Source organism: Tupaia chinensis, unplaced genomic scaffold (genome assembly GCF_000334495.1).
Source record: "Tupaia chinensis unplaced genomic scaffold, TupChi_1.0 Scaffold143978_1, whole genome shotgun sequence".
NCBI lineage: Eukaryota > Metazoa > Chordata > Mammalia > Scandentia > Tupaiidae > Tupaia > Tupaia belangeri.
The window spans coordinates 176,013-194,108 of record NW_006203829.1 but is presented as its reverse complement, the minus strand read 5'-3'; the positions used below and the strand labels follow the sequence as shown (position 1 = coordinate 194,108).

At 43.2% G+C, this 18,096-nt stretch overlaps 1 protein-coding gene across 1 annotated transcript in view; it reads right to left on the bottom strand.

Annotated features, from left to right (window-relative positions):
* Window positions 1–18,096, bottom strand: part of SHROOM4 (shroom family member 4) — a gene marked incomplete at its 5' end in the record, with an annotated part of 157,321 nt that overhangs the window by 47,600 nt on the left and 91,625 nt on the right. The window contains 3 exon segments of the mRNA XM_014583015.2: window positions 1,228–3,499; window positions 3,501–3,698; window positions 5,960–6,094. Coding sequence (XP_014438501.1) covers window positions 1,228–3,499; window positions 3,501–3,698; window positions 5,960–6,094 — 2,605 coding nt within the window.

Genomic DNA, 18,096 nt, shown 5'->3' with positions numbered 1-18,096 from the left:
ACACACACACACACACACACACACACACACACACATACACACACATTCACGTATATACTGTTATTGCTCCAGAAAGTTTCCTTATGTCCCTTTCCAGTCAATCTCTCTTTCACTTCCCATTGGCCAGCCCTGTTCTAAATATTTTCATAGAATAACTGGTATGTTATAAAGGGGATTGTAGTGTATGGACTCTTGTGATAAGGCTTCTTTTATTCCTAATGATATATAGTGTGGGTTTTGTTTTTTGTCCCCATTCACACACTTTATTTACATTTTAGGTGTAAGAATCATTTGCATTAACTTTTCCATTTGTTTTATTTTAATTTATTTTATACACTCTATGAATATTACAGTGCCGTTTTATATACTAAGTCATTTCAGAAGCATCTGCCTATGCTGCAATACCCAACAGAGGAAGTAACTCATGGTTTGAGTGCACAAGCCAAATGGTGGCACTGGGGGCACCATAGAGAAAACAGGCAAGAAAAGAGGGGATCCTCCCAGAGGTACCCAGGGGATGATGGTAGCTTATATTAGGGTAGTAGGTCATACCCAGGGCATGGCAGCAGTCAGTTTAGACCTGGGGTTCCAAAAGACAGACTGGGGAGAGAAGGAATTGTAGTGGAGGTGAAGGCAGAAATTGTTCTGGAAAAAAAAATAGTTAGATTTATGAAAGCAAAATTTGGGGAATATTTGCATATTCTGCAGCTCCAAATAGTTTTTAAAGCAGGAAATAGAAGGCAATAAGCACTGTTTTGTATCATATACCAGGCCTGGCATTCTCCATGTACAATTTAATTTGACCCTCACGACTGATCCGTGAGACAGCCATAATTTTCCCCCACTTTGGTTATGAAGTAATAAGATTTTTTTTAGTACCTGCTATTTCATGAGATAAAAATGAAAACTTTTCTCTTTAAAAATCATATAACTTCAAATTTTGACAGTTCAATGACTAGCATAAGGTCATTCAGACAACAATTTCACAGTCAGGGTATAAATCTCAATTTTGCTTATTATGAAACAAAAGTTACTTATATCTAACTCTAAAGAAGAGGTAACTGCAGTTTTGGTGACTGACCATCTTGACGAAGGTTAATAAGCTACCATCTGGTAGAACCAGGGCTATATTTTCAAGAATTGTAACTGCCCTATTTTCAAATGATTTGCCTAGCTTTCTCCTCACACAGAGAATGAAGCGCACTCACCCAAGAACCAACTCCTCACCTGTACTGTTGACTTCCTGGGTTTCCAAGTATTGCCAGGTACCAAGCTGCTCTCCTCATGGGTACTGTGCTGAGGACTATGATAGCAAGCAGAACAGTGGATGCACTGGTGGTGGTGACACCGGCAGTTGTAGCAGCTTGGCATCATATTTCTCTTCAGCAAGGCAGGGCAGATTTCCCCAGAACAGTAGATGCAAGAGTCATGGACTCTAGCTCCCTGAACACTGCAGGAGTAAGAGCAGGTCCTGCGGCAATCAAAATCACCACAGTGCAGTGGCTTACAATACATGGAATTTTCTAGACTCTTGCTTGCCAAGCATTCTGAGTAAGGGGGAGTTTCTGACTGAAGAGATGACATCGAATGATATGATTGGTCTGTGGCATGATATGGTTGGTCTGTAGGATGATATTGGTCCATGGGATGGCACCTCAATTCCCTGTAGCTAGAGCTCATTGGCTGGAAGTTTTGGTCTGTAGGTTTTGGTCTCTGAGTAAAAGTCTTGTTGCTATGAGTGACTAAACCTGGTAAATGAGATGTAGATAAGGATTTGCTACTCTCTTCAAAGAACTTTCTTCTGTCTGCAAAGGGCAAGAGGATAGCCTCCTCCCCAGCTTGGGCAGTAGAAGCCTTCAACTCCTTGTTGCCACCTGGGCTGGAAGAGCCTTCCATGGCTAGTGCCATATGTGGCTGCAGGTTATGCTCTGGAGACCATCTCCAGTGACCTCCATGGACTCCACAGTGAGCATTTGCTTTGTCAGTGTCTGAGGAGGATTGGTCAGATCCTTTCCACCAAGTGTTCAGCCGCAAGGAGGACTGACAAGGCTTCTGACCGGGGTTTATTTGTCCTTCCAAGCCTGATCTAGACTCATGGCTCTCAGAGAATTGGCTGAGGCACTCTGAAGACCTAGCCCTGAATATCATGCTTTTGTTGAAGAGCTTGCCTCTGGGGTTAGGAGGATTTTTATAAGAAGAGAGAGGAGATGTGTTAGAGGTGGGGAGTGGAGGACTTTCTGGGAGCTCCTGTGTCTCTTCTACTGGCTCCTTAGTGTCACACAGTTGTGACAAAGGACCCTTGCTTTTCTGGAGCTGGGCCTTTCTCCTTTGAATTTCATTACGCAGATTTGTAGCAAAACGTTCACTCTTCCGCCGGTTTTGGATAGAGCGGCCCCGAGACCCTCCACTTCGCCTACCACCCATCCGGCCACATTCCTTGGACTCACTGTCCCCTTCGTCAGTCACTTCTGTGCCACTGGCTACTATAGTGGTTGAAGAACACTCCCTTGTTTGTTGAATGAGGGAGCCAGGGGCAGCAGGCTGGTGGCTGGCCAATTCACTGAGTGTTCTGCTTGGGTCAAGAAAACCTCTTTCTGGAAGGTACCCATCTGTCTCTCCATGTGTGGAACTGCTCTGGTTCTGGTGTTCTGAATTTAAAGGCCTATCATCCACTAGCCTGGTCTTCCTTTCTCTGCTGGTCTGGTCCTGAATTCCACATGTAGCAGGACATGGATTTTTCTTTCCTTTGTGGCTGCTGTGCAAAGGGGACAGAGTCCACTGGTGCCCATCCTGCCCAGATGGGCACTCCATTCCCTTGTTCCCCCTGGTATCAAGATGTACATGCTGCAGGTGGGATACCAGCAATTGTTCAGGGGCACTATGGCGGTGCCCTGTTTGTCCTATGAGGTGTGGATGGCTTCCAAACATAGCCTTAGCTAGATCTGCTGAAGCCTCATTGAGTGGACTGGAATCCATTCTGGAAGCTCTGTCACAAGCTTTTGGGCATCTAATTGCTTTGGCTGAGACCTCCATTAGTAGATGCCCAGAGTCCTGCTGGCTGGACTCAAGAGACTGACTGAGTTCATGGTTCTGATGATCATCACTTGTTGTTTGGTCTTGCCTGCTGAGGCAGCAGAACCTGTTAGGGTTCCTTGGGGATAGTGCTGTCTCTAAGCTCAGTTTCTCCTCCTGTTGCAAGGAATCCACAGGCTCAGAAACCTTGTATTCTTCTCCATTGAGGAGTTGGGCTCTGGAGGCTTGAAGGCTGTCCCGTCTCACTGGAGGTTGTGGTGGGCCCCTGACTGCCTTCACAGGCCCTGGGTGGGAGCTCTCCTGTGGGCAGCATGACATCTGGGAGCTGGGAGTCAGGTGGCCCCCATTAGTATGTCGGCTACTTCCTGAAGTCTCAGCCACTTTAGGTCGGCCACTGGGGGCCTTAGTTGGCCCTGGGCCTTGTGTGATACAGTCTGCAGAGGCTGGCTCCTCTGGCCTGAGGGTAGTCAGAGGCATTTGAGCTGGCTGAAAAGGAACTGTAGGCTGAGTCACGCTGGTTGGGATATATGTTCTGGTCAATGGGCAAGAGGTGGCCCTCATAGGTGGCTTGGCCTGGTTGCTCCAAGCTCTCCATGCTGCCAATGGAGCTGCTTTTCTCAGTGCTGCAGTGCCGAGAGAGTGGACACCACTGCACACACACGTCACTGCAAGACACAAGACACATGAGTTAGTTAGCTAGGTCACTGGATTGGATTCCTTTTCTACCTGGCCCCCCCCTGCCACAGAAGAAGGCAGGGCTACTCAAAGGCAACTATCCCACAAATTAGAGGGAGATAAGATGAAATGGAGAAAGGGAAATAAATGGATACTTGGATGCCGTAGGGATAGGGCAAAGTGGGAGAGAAGATGACCTATGGAAGTAGGATGGGGAAACATCCCAAAGACTAACAGTGGGAGAATGCCATAATGGCCATGTTCTATTTCTCTACTACCAGCAAGTCTGAAATTGCTTCTGAGCTGTCTCTGCCCCTAGAGGGTCAGCATGTGACTCTCTGCCAGGAGATATAACCATAGAATATCAACATTAGAGAGAGGTCTTAAAGGGTGGGTTTCATTTTAGCCAGATCATTTTGTAAATCAGGGATTTTCAAACTTGAGTGTGCATCAGAGTCATGAGTGCACAGGTCAATAGGCTTCATCCTAGAGTTTTAGGTCTAGATAGATTCCTAGAAATTACACTTCTGATAACTGCTACTGGTACTGCTGGTCCAGGAACCACACTTCTGAGAACCACCAGTATAAATTGAACCCCATGAAGAGAAGTGATTTTAAGTAGGTAATTTTCTCAAGACCCCACTCTAACTAGTGGCAGAGACAGGGCTAGAATTCTTTTTTTGCAATGCTGACTATTTGCAGAACACCTACACTACACTGCCATACACGTTGCAAGCCTTCACTTCAAGCCAAAGGGGCAAGATTATTATCCCCACTTTATAACTGAGGAAACTGAAGCTTAGGAAGGTGGAGTGAACTGACAAGCTCATTAAGCTGCTAAAGAAGCAGAGCTGGAAGTTGAACTCAGGTCTCTATAAGTCCAGTGTCTTAGTCCTTCTTCTGTAACCATCTTTTAAATGGGAATAATAGCAATATCTCTATTAGAGTGTTGCTGTGTAGATGAAATCAGATAATAGATATAAAATCCTTGTCATAGTTCAGGCACCTAGCAAGAGTTCGATACATAGCAACTGCTGCTTTCCTGATCACTGCTAGCACTGTTTTATTATCAGCTTCCACTCTGCTACTAGCATTACTACTATAATGGTCCCTGCCCACTCATGCCTCTTTCAGCCCCCACAGCAAAGCCAAACTGGGGAAACCAAGGATCTGACACGATCTTAAATTTTAAGTACCATTTTCCACACATAAAGCCAAACTGAGCCAAAATATGCCAGTAACTTCCTTTGACTAGAACCCAGAGGTTACAGGCTGCTCCCAGAAAGGTCATAGTATAGAAAACTAGAGTTAAACTGTGGCTGGCAGCAGCCCATTAGACCTTCAGGTCTGCTTCTCATAATCCTTCCTCCCTGCCTTGCCCCTTAGCCACTCTTCTCACTTATTCTCTGAGCTAGAGATCCATCAATTCCTTGTTGGCAAGGGAACCTGCTACCTACCCCACCACTCTTCCATCTGAACAAAAACTGATACCCCCGCTCAAACAGGAATCAAGTTCAGAATATGTTTCTACATATTCTTCCAAAACAAAACTGTTCTAGGCTCCTCATTTCAATGACAAATAAAGTCACTTAGCTGGGGCAAACTAAACTCTTAGCTCAGCATCCTCAACAGAAATCACTTCTTGAAGGAAAGATTTGGTTGTACAAGGGGAAAGGCAGCTGAGGGCAACACTTTTGCTATAGCTGAGCTTGCTGAAAATGTCTGCTTCTTGGGCAGCTGTTTCAACAACAGATAATACCAAGGTCCATAAATTGAGTGATCCTCATTGTAGGTAGACCCTGCTATTCAGGGAGGTCCTAATTTTGAAGGTTTTTGGCTCTGTCGCAGAACTAGTGAACACTGGCTGAAGTCTCCAGTGAATTGCACAGATAGGAGGGCCAGAATGGAGCCTTGAGGTCTTCCTACATCAAGAAATCAGGGAGACTAGAGAAAACAGGAAAAGAGACTGAGAAAGAGCAGCTAGGGAAACAGGATGAAAAGCAGAACTGTATGGCATCTTGCAAGCCAAATGATGTATTTCAAGGAAACATTGTTCAATAAAAATTAGATAGGCCCAAAGTCACCCAGAGTTAGTAATAAATCAGGAGCAGAACCCAGATACTCTGCATCCCACTTGATTCTTCATTATACCTCTCTAGGCTTTCTTAACATACAACAGAAACTATAGTAGAAGAGGAGAAACAGTCAGGTTGTCTGCCCTCTAGCCAATCTTTCACAACAAGAGATTCACCTTGAGTTGCACCCGGAATGCCAGGACAAGCTGAAGTCTTCAGAAGGAAAATGCATGGTGGTGGCCGTTTCAGGGCATCCCTCCAGCAGCTTGGCCACATGCCATGAGTGTGGCCTACTGACAGGGGTGTTTCTCCTACAGCAAGAAAGAGACAGGAAGTTGGCTTAGGGAACCAGAGCTGAAATCACTTCCCAAGCTGCTTCCGTCCCCACCCCCCTTTTCCTTCAGTGAAGTAGAACATCTTGCAAGGAGCTGATGTGGGAATCTTAGTGGTCTTCCAATATTCAAATCTTCATCCTGGGGCAGATTCCTGGACACAAAGAATGCCAGCTTCACAAGGCTATTTTTATTAACAAGAGTATCCTACATATGCATGGCAGTATTAGATGCATAGTAGATGCTCAATAAATATTTATGGAATAAATGATTGCTGCTGTCTAATGAATGGTGATTCTACTTTTACTTATTATTTCTCCCTTGAGGAAAAAAATATCAATCTGGCCAGTCTTGCCATTTTTCTCTGAGAAAGGAATAGGCAAGTGATTGAGAAGTTTGAACAATTCGACACTGGGCTGTGAATTCTCCATTTTTTACTCACTCATTCGATAAGCTGTAGAGATACAGAGATGAATTAAGCAAAGTATTTGCCTTAGAGGGCTTACAGATTATCGAGAGACAGAGATAATTCAAATAAAGTACAATGAAAACACTGAGAAAGCAAAGGATAATATGGGCACAGAAGTGAGACACCTGAATCTGTAAACAAAGTGGTGGCAGGCAGTCCAACTCCTATGAGGGAAAATAAAACAAGGTGATGAATGGCACAATACTAGACTGAAAGAGCAGACTGGCTGCCCAGCAGGTCAGCAGGGAATGAAGGGAAACAGATCTGAGGCCTGTTGCAGACTCTGAATGCAGCCACAGAATCTATGCAGTGCAGGACACTGAAGCCACACTCTTGCACTTACTGGCTTATACAAGCAGGACCCATCCCTGCCCCTTGGCCTGCTTCACATGAAGAGATGTCCCCTTGCAAGTGAGGAGGAGAACATGTAGAACATGGGTAATGCCAAAAGATAAAGAGATGATTGATGATGGGGGAATGAGAGTAGGAGAGGGGATGAGGAAGGGAGGATGAGAGTGGGGAGAGAAGAGAGAGAGAGAGAGAGAGAGAGAGAGAGAGAGAGCAAGAAGAAGAACCAGGAAGATAATAAAATAAAAGGGAAAGACAAATGACAGAAAGAGAAAGCTCTGAAGGATGGTTGAAAAATATATAGTAGAGAGAAATGGATGATAGAGACGAATGACAGAATAAGAGAAACATTATAAATAAGTAGATGGCAGAGAGATAAGTAGATGCTTGATTATTAAGTGATTTATTCTCATTTATTCTGCCAGACTCTATACTAGGCACTGACGGTACACAGAACTAAATTAAGATAAAAACCCCTGTTTGGAACAAGCTTGCCACATAGTAGGATAAATCACCTGTCTACCTCCCAGGAGCAGTAATGGACAGACTTAAGCTAGAGGGTTCCATCCTAGTTGGAAATGCCTCTCATGCCAGCAGAACCATGGAAAATTCCAGTAGCCTACATCTCTAGAGGGCTAAGGCTTACAAGGGTAGTCTTTAGGAGAATGGCCTTACTGGGGAAAACATGAATTGAGTGGTAGCAGGCCAGACCTAAACAAGGAGGTACAGGAGAAAGGGCAAGAGAACCTGCTTACCAGAGATCAGGATCCAGAGTCAAGGGTCAATAGCAGTGGCTAAGATTCATGGGAAGGAAAGCCAGGTGAGCCTATGCCCTCATCTTGCTATGGCTTTGTAATCACATTGTTCTATTCTGGATCTCAGAGTGTCTAGAGGGAGGCTGAAGGCACCAGAAGGCCTTACAGGGTGCAGTTGTTCTGGAGTCTCACACACAAAGCCGTGCTGCTCGGAAATCTCTCTAGCTTCTATTACTCAACAGTAGTAATTTGGTCAAAAGCCATTTATGAAGTATCTACCAGGAGTACTGCATGCTACTAGGTACTGTATACCATGTGTATCTATTATGTACTATACTTTCAGGTGCTGAGAATGTAATGCATAGGTTACCTCTCTTATTTGGGGATCTTCTTCCACATACAGAATTTCTGAAATTCTTCTGACTATAGATATTAAAATGTGAGTGATACCACCTTCTTCTCAATGATCCAATCCCACACCAAGCTTTACTGAGTCTTCTTTTATATCTCTAGCTTTACTTCTTTTTCTCTCTCCATTCTCACTGCAATCATTACACAGAATCACACCTCTCCTCTGAGAACCCACCACTACTACCACCACCACCACCACCACTACCTTCTGTTTCAGTCTACAACCTTGACACTTTATATCTAAAATACTATGCAGCCTGCCAACCAGCCTCCACTTGTTCTACGTACAGTCACCGCTTTAAGATGAACACCAGTGGAATTGGAGCACTCTTATACTCAATAATCTTTTCTGGCTCCCCATTCCCTTCCCTATCTTACATCAAATGTGAACTAGATAAGTTTTTCAAAGCCTTTTATATGGTATCTTTACCAACTTGGCTCAATCTCTCATGTCTTTAGTTCAATCACACCCTGAAAATGGCTCTGTCTCTTTCTGACTCTCTGCCTTTGCTGTTGATTTTCTAGTAGAATCTAGCACAAGCTCTAGAGCTGGACCACCTTGGTTTGAATCCCAGCCATGCTACTTAATGTCTGTCGCTTTACATGGGTGGCTTCACTTCTCAGAGGGTTAGTTTCCATGGAAGTAAAATGGGGATAATAATACCTACCTAATGGGGTTCCTGATCTTCTGAATCTTGGGCACTTGGCATATTTCAGGAGAACCTAGAGATCCAAACTGTGGTCAATCATGTTGGATTCTAGCAGCACAGTCCAGTTTACTATGGACTATGCTATGTATACTGGACCCTGATTTGTATTTTTTGATTACTTGAGCAGCCCCCACAAAGGGTACCCAGATCTGTCCATCCACTGTCAAGGCTCTACTTACGCTATTCTTCTGCCACTCTTTGAAAGGTAGCTTACAAAGGACCCTTACTCTCTCTAGGGTTTCTCTGGGAGTAGGAAATGAGCCCAAAGGAGACAGAAGGAAACAGTGGGAGTTCTTGGGACACCAAGAAAACAAAAACAAAACAAAACAAAAATAAAACAAACAAACAAACAAACAAACAAAAAACAATGGTTAGGAGGAGGAAAATCCAAACAGAATGAATTGCAGCCAAAACTGGAACCTTCTAACTCTAGTTTGGCAAAGGAAAGTAAACTGTTTAAAGAGTCTATTATTTGTCCTATTATTATTCTGGAATGGCTCTAGACTTGCAGGTAGTCCACACTTGTATCAAACCTCAACCATGTGTCCTTGGGTAAGTCACATCTCTGAGTTACAGAGTGTTTATCAATAAAATAGAGAATGCCCATCTCTTTACCATGAGTTATAGTCTGGATTAAATGTAGTCCAACATGTAAAGGCAATCAGCATAGTGCCTGACATAGATATTCTATGAATTTAAAAAAAACTAACAGGGACCATTTTTTGAACACTTAAGATTTGTCAGATTCTGAGCACTTAGTATGCATTAGCTGGTTTAATCTTCACTCTTAGCTTTATACAGGAAGAACTATTATTGTCTCCATTTTACAGATAAAGAAACAGTGCTATGGAATGCTTGAGTGATTTCCAAGAGCACACAGTTAGTGACCAGCAGAGTTGAGATTGAGATTAAGAATCTAAAGCTCTTGCTAGAATACCACATAACCCCTCCTCCCCAAGAAGATTCTGTCTTGAAAGCTTGTATACCTGATATTTCCCATAGCCATTCCCTCAAGAAGCGGTCAGAAAGAGGAGGTCTCAGTTATCTTAGAGTTAAAACCATCCTCTCCTTAGGCATTGGGGAAGGAGGATGAATAGAAATAAGCAGAGAGGTAAGAAAAAGCCAACCACCTACCATACAGCTCTAGGCCCAGATGTGGAAGCAATAACTCCAGCACTTACCTTTTCTCCTAAGGCTAGATCAGGCACTATCACTGAGCATACACATTATCATTCATGACTCCAAAATACCTTTTTTAGGAAGCAAAAAGAAGGGACATGAAAGGGAGAAGCGTGGCAGCCATGGCTACCAGCTATACCTACCATAGAAGTTGCCCTGGGTGAAGAGATGACTTAGAAGAGAGTGGAGTATCCAGCTAACTCACGTTCTTATACACAATGCCTTCAGCCAGCATTCTCCCTTCATTGAAACCCATCTGCTCTCCAATTATGATCTGAGGTGAGGGGCCGTTAGCCCAAGAGCTTGAGTGTGATCCAAGGGATTCAGACACAAGTCCCAATTCCAAGAACAGTAAGAAGTAAGACAAGGTATAGCTATCAGCCTGGTTGGGCCTCAATGTGGCCACAGTCTTAGGGGATGAAAGCCAATGTCAAGAGCTAAACAGGAGTGAAGGTTTTTCTCTAGAAACTAGCCAGCACCCTAGTGGCAAAGGAAAGGATGGAATGCAGTTCCAGCAGCATAAACAGCCCCCCCTGTTCCCTACTCCAACCTCCCTGAGTTCAGGCCCACCCCTTCCATGGCTCAGAGGCCAATAAGGAAGCTGGGCCCCCAGTCACTGCTAGAACTCAGGAAAGGAGCAAGGAAATGATGTTTGGGAAAGATAAAGCGGGTGTCTAAAAAGAATTTTTAAAAATACACGTAAGTGAGAGAGAAAAATACCCCAGACACATACACTTAAAAGAATTCCTGTGCTTCCTGGACTAAGCTGACCCCACCCAGCCATCTCCACAGGGTCTCTGGGCCACAGAAAAAGAAAAGCCAAGATCAGTCAGGCCCAGCAGCCTCCAGGTCCAGAGGAATAGCACTAAAACTGATTTTTATATAGATGAGGGCAAGTAACTTAAGAGATTTTCCAAGGTGAATGTCCTCCAAGTTACAAAGGCTCATAAACATTCAGGACCATATTTACAAGGTCTTTACTTCCTATAGCCCCCAAGTAAACTCAAAGAAAACTGAGTTTCACAGTAGAGATAAAAACTCTAGAAAAGGTACCCATTGGCAATGCTGGAATAAAGGTGCTTGGGTTCAGGATCCCTGGATCTGCTATGAATTAATTTTGATCTCTGGCAAATTACTCCTACTATCCTGGATTCTGCTTCCTCTCTGCAAAATAAAACATTGCACTCATCATCACAAATGACCCTTCAGCTGTAATATGTAGTAGTCCTAGGTCTTAGCCTGGGATCTAGATGATGTTATCACTGATAGGTATAATATACAGAACCCAGAATAGTGGTACATGGGTTTATTAAATCGCCAAAGCCCAGGTTTAGGTACCAGAGATTTTTATTCATTCAGCCAAGTACCAGAGTTTGATTTCTCTCAAGGATTTAGTTAGAGCTTTCTCTTCATAATACTCCTGATCCCCACTCTAGTTTTCCTTGGCCCCTGGCCCCAATTCTAGTCATTTCTTTTTTTTTTTTTTTTTGAGAGGTTTTTGCTATAGGGCGTGTGCACTCGCCAGACAGACAGAGACAGAGACAGAAAGCGAGAAATAATCCCCCAGGGGGATGGCCATGCCACAATCCCTTCTCCTCTATTCTACTCTCAGGATCTTGTTGCACGCACACACACGCACCCAGTGTGACTTTTAAGCCACCAGGTCCGGGACTTGAATCACAGTCGACTTCATGGGAGTCCAGCGACATAACCATTAGGCTAACTGCTGGTCCCAATTCCAGTAATTTCTGATATGAGAGAGTTTATGCAAGTTCCCTCAGGATAATAAGTATGCTAAGGCCTTTCCTCTCTAAGGAAATCATGCCCAGAGGCCACTTTCCCTCTCTTCTCTCTGTACCTCATGGGAAGTCTGGGTTGACTTTTATCTACTGTATTTAGGTGCTGTATGGGGGAAAGTTTGGGGGTCTTAGGGGCATATTAGTCTGGTTCACAGCCTCAACTCTAGCACCCACTCCTGGTTTGGCCTTGGACATGTCACAGAACCTCAATTTCCTCATCTGTAAAATATGCCTAGCATGTGACCTGCACTAAATAAATGGTATATTTTATTAATATTACCCTCCACCAAAAATAATAATGGGTAAGTTACTGTTAGTAGCAAGAAAGACTGATTTCTTCAATGAAAATGCAAATGAAATATAAAGGACTAGTTAGAAGGCTTAAAAGCTGAATCTAGTACTCTAGAAGGGTGCTACTCAAACTTTAGTGGCATACCAATCACTTGGAGATTTTGTTAGAATGCAGACTCTAATTCAGCAGGTTTAGAAGGGAGCCCAGGTGCTGACTTTTTAGTGAGTTCTAGAGTGATACTGATGCTATTGGTATGATAACCACATTTTGAGTTGCAATATATTAGAGAATAATCCCTGGACCAAAGGGGGAAAATGCATCAGGATATATGGCCTTTTCTTATGTCATTATTAAGGTCAAGCCATCTTTAATCTTCTGACCGCTGAGTGTTTTCCTCCTGCCACACAATAGCCCAGCCCATGCAAAATGATTGAAGAGATTTGCCGATGCCCACTTCTTAATACAATAACGAGATATTACTTTGATAGCAGTCTGACCCTATCAGGCCAGCTGAAGCTGAGAAAATGATGACTGGAGGTGCAAGCATATTCCTGGGACTGGCTGAGGTACAAAGGAAGGTGGTAGTATGAGAATTACAAAGGCGTGGTGGCGCCTGCCCTATGGCAGAATTACATAGTCACCAGAGGTGATGACAGGTGGGCACAGAAAGCATATGCTGTACTCAAGAAGTCTTTGAGGAAAGGAAGATGGGAGAGGAACTTCAGTAGTTTGGCCAGTCTGAGATCTGGGGAAGAAGCTAGAAGATGAGTTGTGAGGAAAAGGGCCCTCTCCCACTTAACAGAACTAAGTTCTAGATAATATGACCAAGCATAACCTCTCTGTTCATGGACGGTAAAGAACTTCTTTTCCAAGCTCCCACGTAGTCAACCGCGGTTCGTGTCCTGGACCCGGTGGCTTAAAACTCACACCGGGCGCGTGTGCGTGCGTGCCCAAGATCCCGAGAAGAGAATGGAGGAGAAGGGATTGCAGCGTGACCATCCCCACTGGGGATGATCTCTCGCTTTCTGTCTCTATGTCTCTCTCTGTCTGTCTGGCGAGCGCACGTTCCCTATAAAAGAATTATCTATTTAATTTTTCATTTATTTTAATTTGACCAGAGAGACAGAGAGAGAGAGAGAAAGTGAGAAAGCAAGCCACCAGGTCCGGGACTCAAACCATGGTAAACCAGTGCTTTAACCACCACACCACTTGCTGGTTCCTAATGTCCTTGTTTCTATCAACGTCTCTTCAGATCACTCTAGGGTAGCCTACCATGCACCCCAACATTCTTCCAGCCTCTGTACATTGCACAATTCCAAAGTCACTTCTACATTTTTACATTTTTTTTTTTATAGCAACACCCCACTTCCTGGAACCTAACGAAAGGACCAGGAACTGAGTGCCTTAAGACAACAGAAAATTATTATAGAGGCTATAAATCAAGGCGCCATTCCAGTTGTTTTTTGTTTGTTTTGTCAGTGTTTTTTGTTTTTGTTTTTGTTTTGTTTTGCTTTTTGAGAGGTTTTTGCTATAGGGCGTGTGCACTCGCCAGACAGACAGAGACAGAGACAGAAAGCGAGAAATAATCCCCCAGGGGGATGGCCATGCCACAATCCCTTCTCCTCTATTCTACTCTCAGGATCTTGTTGCACGCACACACACGCACCCAGTGTGACTTTTAAGCCACCAGGTCCGGGACTTGAATCACAGTCGACTTCATGGGAGTCCAGCGACATAACCATTAGGCTAACTGCTGGTCCCAATTCCAGTAATTTCTGATATGAGAGAGTTTATGCAAGTTCCCTCAGGATAATAAGTATGCTAAGGCCTTTCCTCTCTAAGGAAATCATGCCCAGAGGCCACTTTCCCTCTCTTCTCTCTGTACCTCATGGGAAGTCTGGGTTGACTTTTATCTACTGTATTTAGGTGCTGTATGGGGGAAAGTTTGGGGGTCTTAGGGGCATATTAGTCTGGTTCACAGCCTCAACTCTAGCACCCACTCCTGGTTTGGCCTTGGACATGTCACAGAACCTCAATTTCCTCATCTGTAAAATATGCCTAGCATGTGACCTGCACTAAATAAATGGTATATTTTATTAATATTACCCTCCACCAAAAATAATAATGGGTAAGTTACTGTTAGTAGCAAGAAAGACTGATTTCTTCAATGAAAATGCAAATGAAATATAAAGGACTAGTTAGAAGGCTTAAAAGCTGAATCTAGTACTCTAGAAGGGTGCTACTCAAACTTTAGTGGCATACCAATCACTTGGAGATTTTGTTAGAATGCAGACTCTAATTCAGCAGGTTTAGAAGGGAGCCCAGGTGCTGACTTTTTAGTGAGTTCTAGAGTGATACTGATGCTATTGGTATGATAACCACATTTTGAGTTGCAATATATTAGAGAATAATCCCTGGACCAAAGGGGGAAAATGCATCAGGATATATGGCCTTTTCTTATGTCATTATTAAGGTCAAGCCATCTTTAATCTTCTGACCGCTGAGTGTTTTCCTCCTGCCACACAATAGCCCAGCCCATGCAAAATGATTGAAGAGATTTGCCGATGCCCACTTCTTAATACAATAACGAGATATTACTTTGATAGCAGTCTGACCCTATCAGGCCAGCTGAAGCTGAGAAAATGATGACTGGAGGTGCAAGCATATTCCTGGGACTGGCTGAGGTACAAAGGAAGGTGGTAGTATGAGAATTACAAAGGCGTGGTGGCGCCTGCCCTATGGCAGAATTACATAGTCACCAGAGGTGATGACAGGTGGGCACAGAAAGCATATGCTGTACTCAAGAAGTCTTTGAGGAAAGGAAGATGGGAGAGGAACTTCAGTAGTTTGGCCAGTCTGAGATCTGGGGAAGAAGCTAGAAGATGAGTTGTGAGGAAAAGGGCCCTCTCCCACTTAACAGAACTAAGTTCTAGATAATATGACCAAGCATAACCTCTCTGTTCATGGACGGTAAAGAACTTCTTTTCCAAGTACTCAGAGAATAAGAATTTAGCATTGGGGTAAAGGAAGGTAGGCACATGCAGCAGAAGTTGCAGATAGGTTAGTAGCTCATTCCCAGAAAAGCCCTTGTAAAGACTGTCTTAAGACCTGAGGAGAGGGAGGTGAGCCAATTCAGGAAGGACTTAATCTCGACTGCCTTAGTTGGCTGTCACCCTAATATCTTCTGACAGTACCACATATCTCTGAGCCTGGCTCCCAGTAGACTCAAGAGATACTTTGTGGGAGAGGATGAACAGGGAAAAAAGAAAGTGACTCTGTTCTAATCAAGGGCATGAAGGAACATGTGAGCCCTGTTACTTAGGGATGTGCTTAGCTTTAAGTGTGGGCTATAATGTAGTGTGGGCTCTTTCCTCTTTTGAAAGTGTTTGGATAAGGAGAAGCACAAAAGATTGCCCTTGATTATCTCTGTTTACTTTCTGTGGCTCTTTCAACCTCCCCTCTAAATAGCACATTCCACCTGCCCCACAGGGAGGAGTCTGAGCTCATTCTGGCCGGCTTAGCAGGAAGGGAAGCCCACAGACAGTCCAGGGACTGAACAATGCATGACTTGTTTATCTGACAGGAGAGGGCAAAAGTTGCTTGGTCACCATGGGGCAATTCAGAGCTCTGAATGCCCACCCCCACCCCACTGTTGGCTGAGGGTCCTTACAGTTTGAAGATCCAGAGACTGCTCCTTATTACAGACCCAACCAAGGGGGAAAATACATGTATGGGGTCATGAAAAAGTTAATGGAAAATGAGTATTATAGAAAAAAATAGCATAGATTTCAAAATTGTTTATTTCTTCCATGAGTGAGAGAATGAGAGAGAGTTTCCTCAACAATGTCTTGATGCCATGATCTACCATGAGCCTTTGCCAGCTCTGGATTATAGACACACGAGTGCCCAGTGTACTCAGAGAGGTCTTTGAAAGAAAACCCAGAACTATCCCATGTGAGTCGGCCTCACAGAGCATTGGATTTTACATCTGTGCCTTTTGTCTGGCCCCAAATTTCAATTTTGTTTTTTTGTACCAAAATTAATTTGTGGGCCAGCTCCATGGCCTGGTTATTATAGCATCTGGATCCAGCACGGCCAACTGCCTGGTTCATCTTCAATCTGGTGACTCGAGAAACACAGTAGGTGCAGGTGTGTGTACCCAAAATTCCAAAAGGAGGAAGATATGGAGGAAAAGGGATTGTGGAGTGACTATTCCTCACGAGGGGTGCTTTTCTCCCTCTCTCTCTCACACACACACAAGCATACACAAACTCTAGCAAAAAATATGTACTGTAATTCCATTTTTCCAAGAATTTATCGAAGCCAGTTTGTGTGTGTGTATGTGTGTGTGTGTGTGTGTGTGTGTGTGTGATTTTAAAAAGAACTTTGAGGATGATGGCATTCTTGTCAGTCTTGGAAAGCTATAAACTAGGTCATATTAGAAATAGGTATTTTGTGGGGAAAGGATTTCTGATACACAGTTCTGCCCCTCCCCTCCATCCACCTCCTACCCTCTTCCCTCTAATAGTAGAGTCAAGTTCTTCCATGTAAATCTGCTGGATCCTCCTCTATATTCCCCCACCCTCGAGATCTATCCTTGACTAAAAAGAAACCCAGGGTAGGGAATGAGGGGAATATGGGTAGAGAGACAGCAGGTGGTGTGGTGGTTAAGGCACTGAACTGCTACATGGCTGACCACAGTTCAAGATCCAGATCTAATCCAGGAATATGGGATGTCTTTCCACTTTTTTTGTGTCATTTTCAATTTCTTTATCTTCTTGTAGTTTTCCTTGTGGAGGTCTTTAACTTCTTTGGTTAGATTTATCCCTAAGTATCTTATACTTTTTGTGGTTATGGTAAATGGAACAACTTTTTTCAGTTCTATCTCAGTCTGCCTGTTGTTCGTATACAGAAATGCTATAAATTTCTGGATATAAATTTTGTATCCTGCAACTTTACTATATTCATGTATTACTTCCAGAAATTTTTTCATGAAAACCATTGGGTCTTCTATGTATACAATCATGTCATCTGCAAATAGAGTTTTACCTCTTTTCTTCATATTTGAATGCCTTTTATTTTTTTCCTCTTTTCTGATTGCGTTGGCCAGGACTTCCAGTAACATATTGAAGAGGAGTGAAGAAAGTGGGCAACCTTGTCTTGCACCTGTTTTTAGTGGAAAAGCTTTCAGCTTTTCTCCATTGAGGATGATGTTAGCTATGGGTTTTTTCATAGATACTTTTATTGTGTTGAGAAATGACATTTCTATGCCGATTTTGCAGAGAATCTTGATCATGAAGTGATGTTGTATCTTATCAAATGCTTTTTCTGCATCAATTGATATGCCCATATGGTTTTTATCTTTCTTCCTCTTAATATGGTGTATTACATTTATGGTTTTGCATATGTTGAACCAACCATGCATTCCAGGAATAAAGCCTACCTAATCATGATGTATAATCTTTTTTATAAGTTGTTGGATATGATTTGCTAGTATCTTGTTGAGAATCTGCATCTATGTTCATCAGGGATATTGCTCTATAGTTTTCTTTCCTTGTCCTGTCCTTACTTGTATTAAGGATAAGGGTGATAAGAGGCTTCATAGAATGAATTAGGGAGAGATTCACCCTTTTGGATCTTTAGAAATAACTTGATCAGAATGGGAGTTAACTCTTCTTTGAAAGTTTTGTAGAATTCAGAGTTGAATCCATCAAGGCCAGGGCTTTTCTTTGTTGGGAGGTTATTTATTACTTATTGAATCTCCTGGCTTGTTATGGACCTATTCAGACATACTATATTCTCCTGGATTAATCTAGGTAGATTATATTTGCCCAGGAATATGTCCATCTCATCCAGATTATCTTGTTTCTTGACATACAGATGTTCATAGTATCCTCTAATAATGTTTTTAATTTCTACTCTTTGTTATTATTTTGCCTGCTTCATTGAAGATCTGATTCACCTGGTTTCATTTTTCTTTTCTTTTCTTTTTTTTTTTTTTTTTTGAGAGGTTTTTGC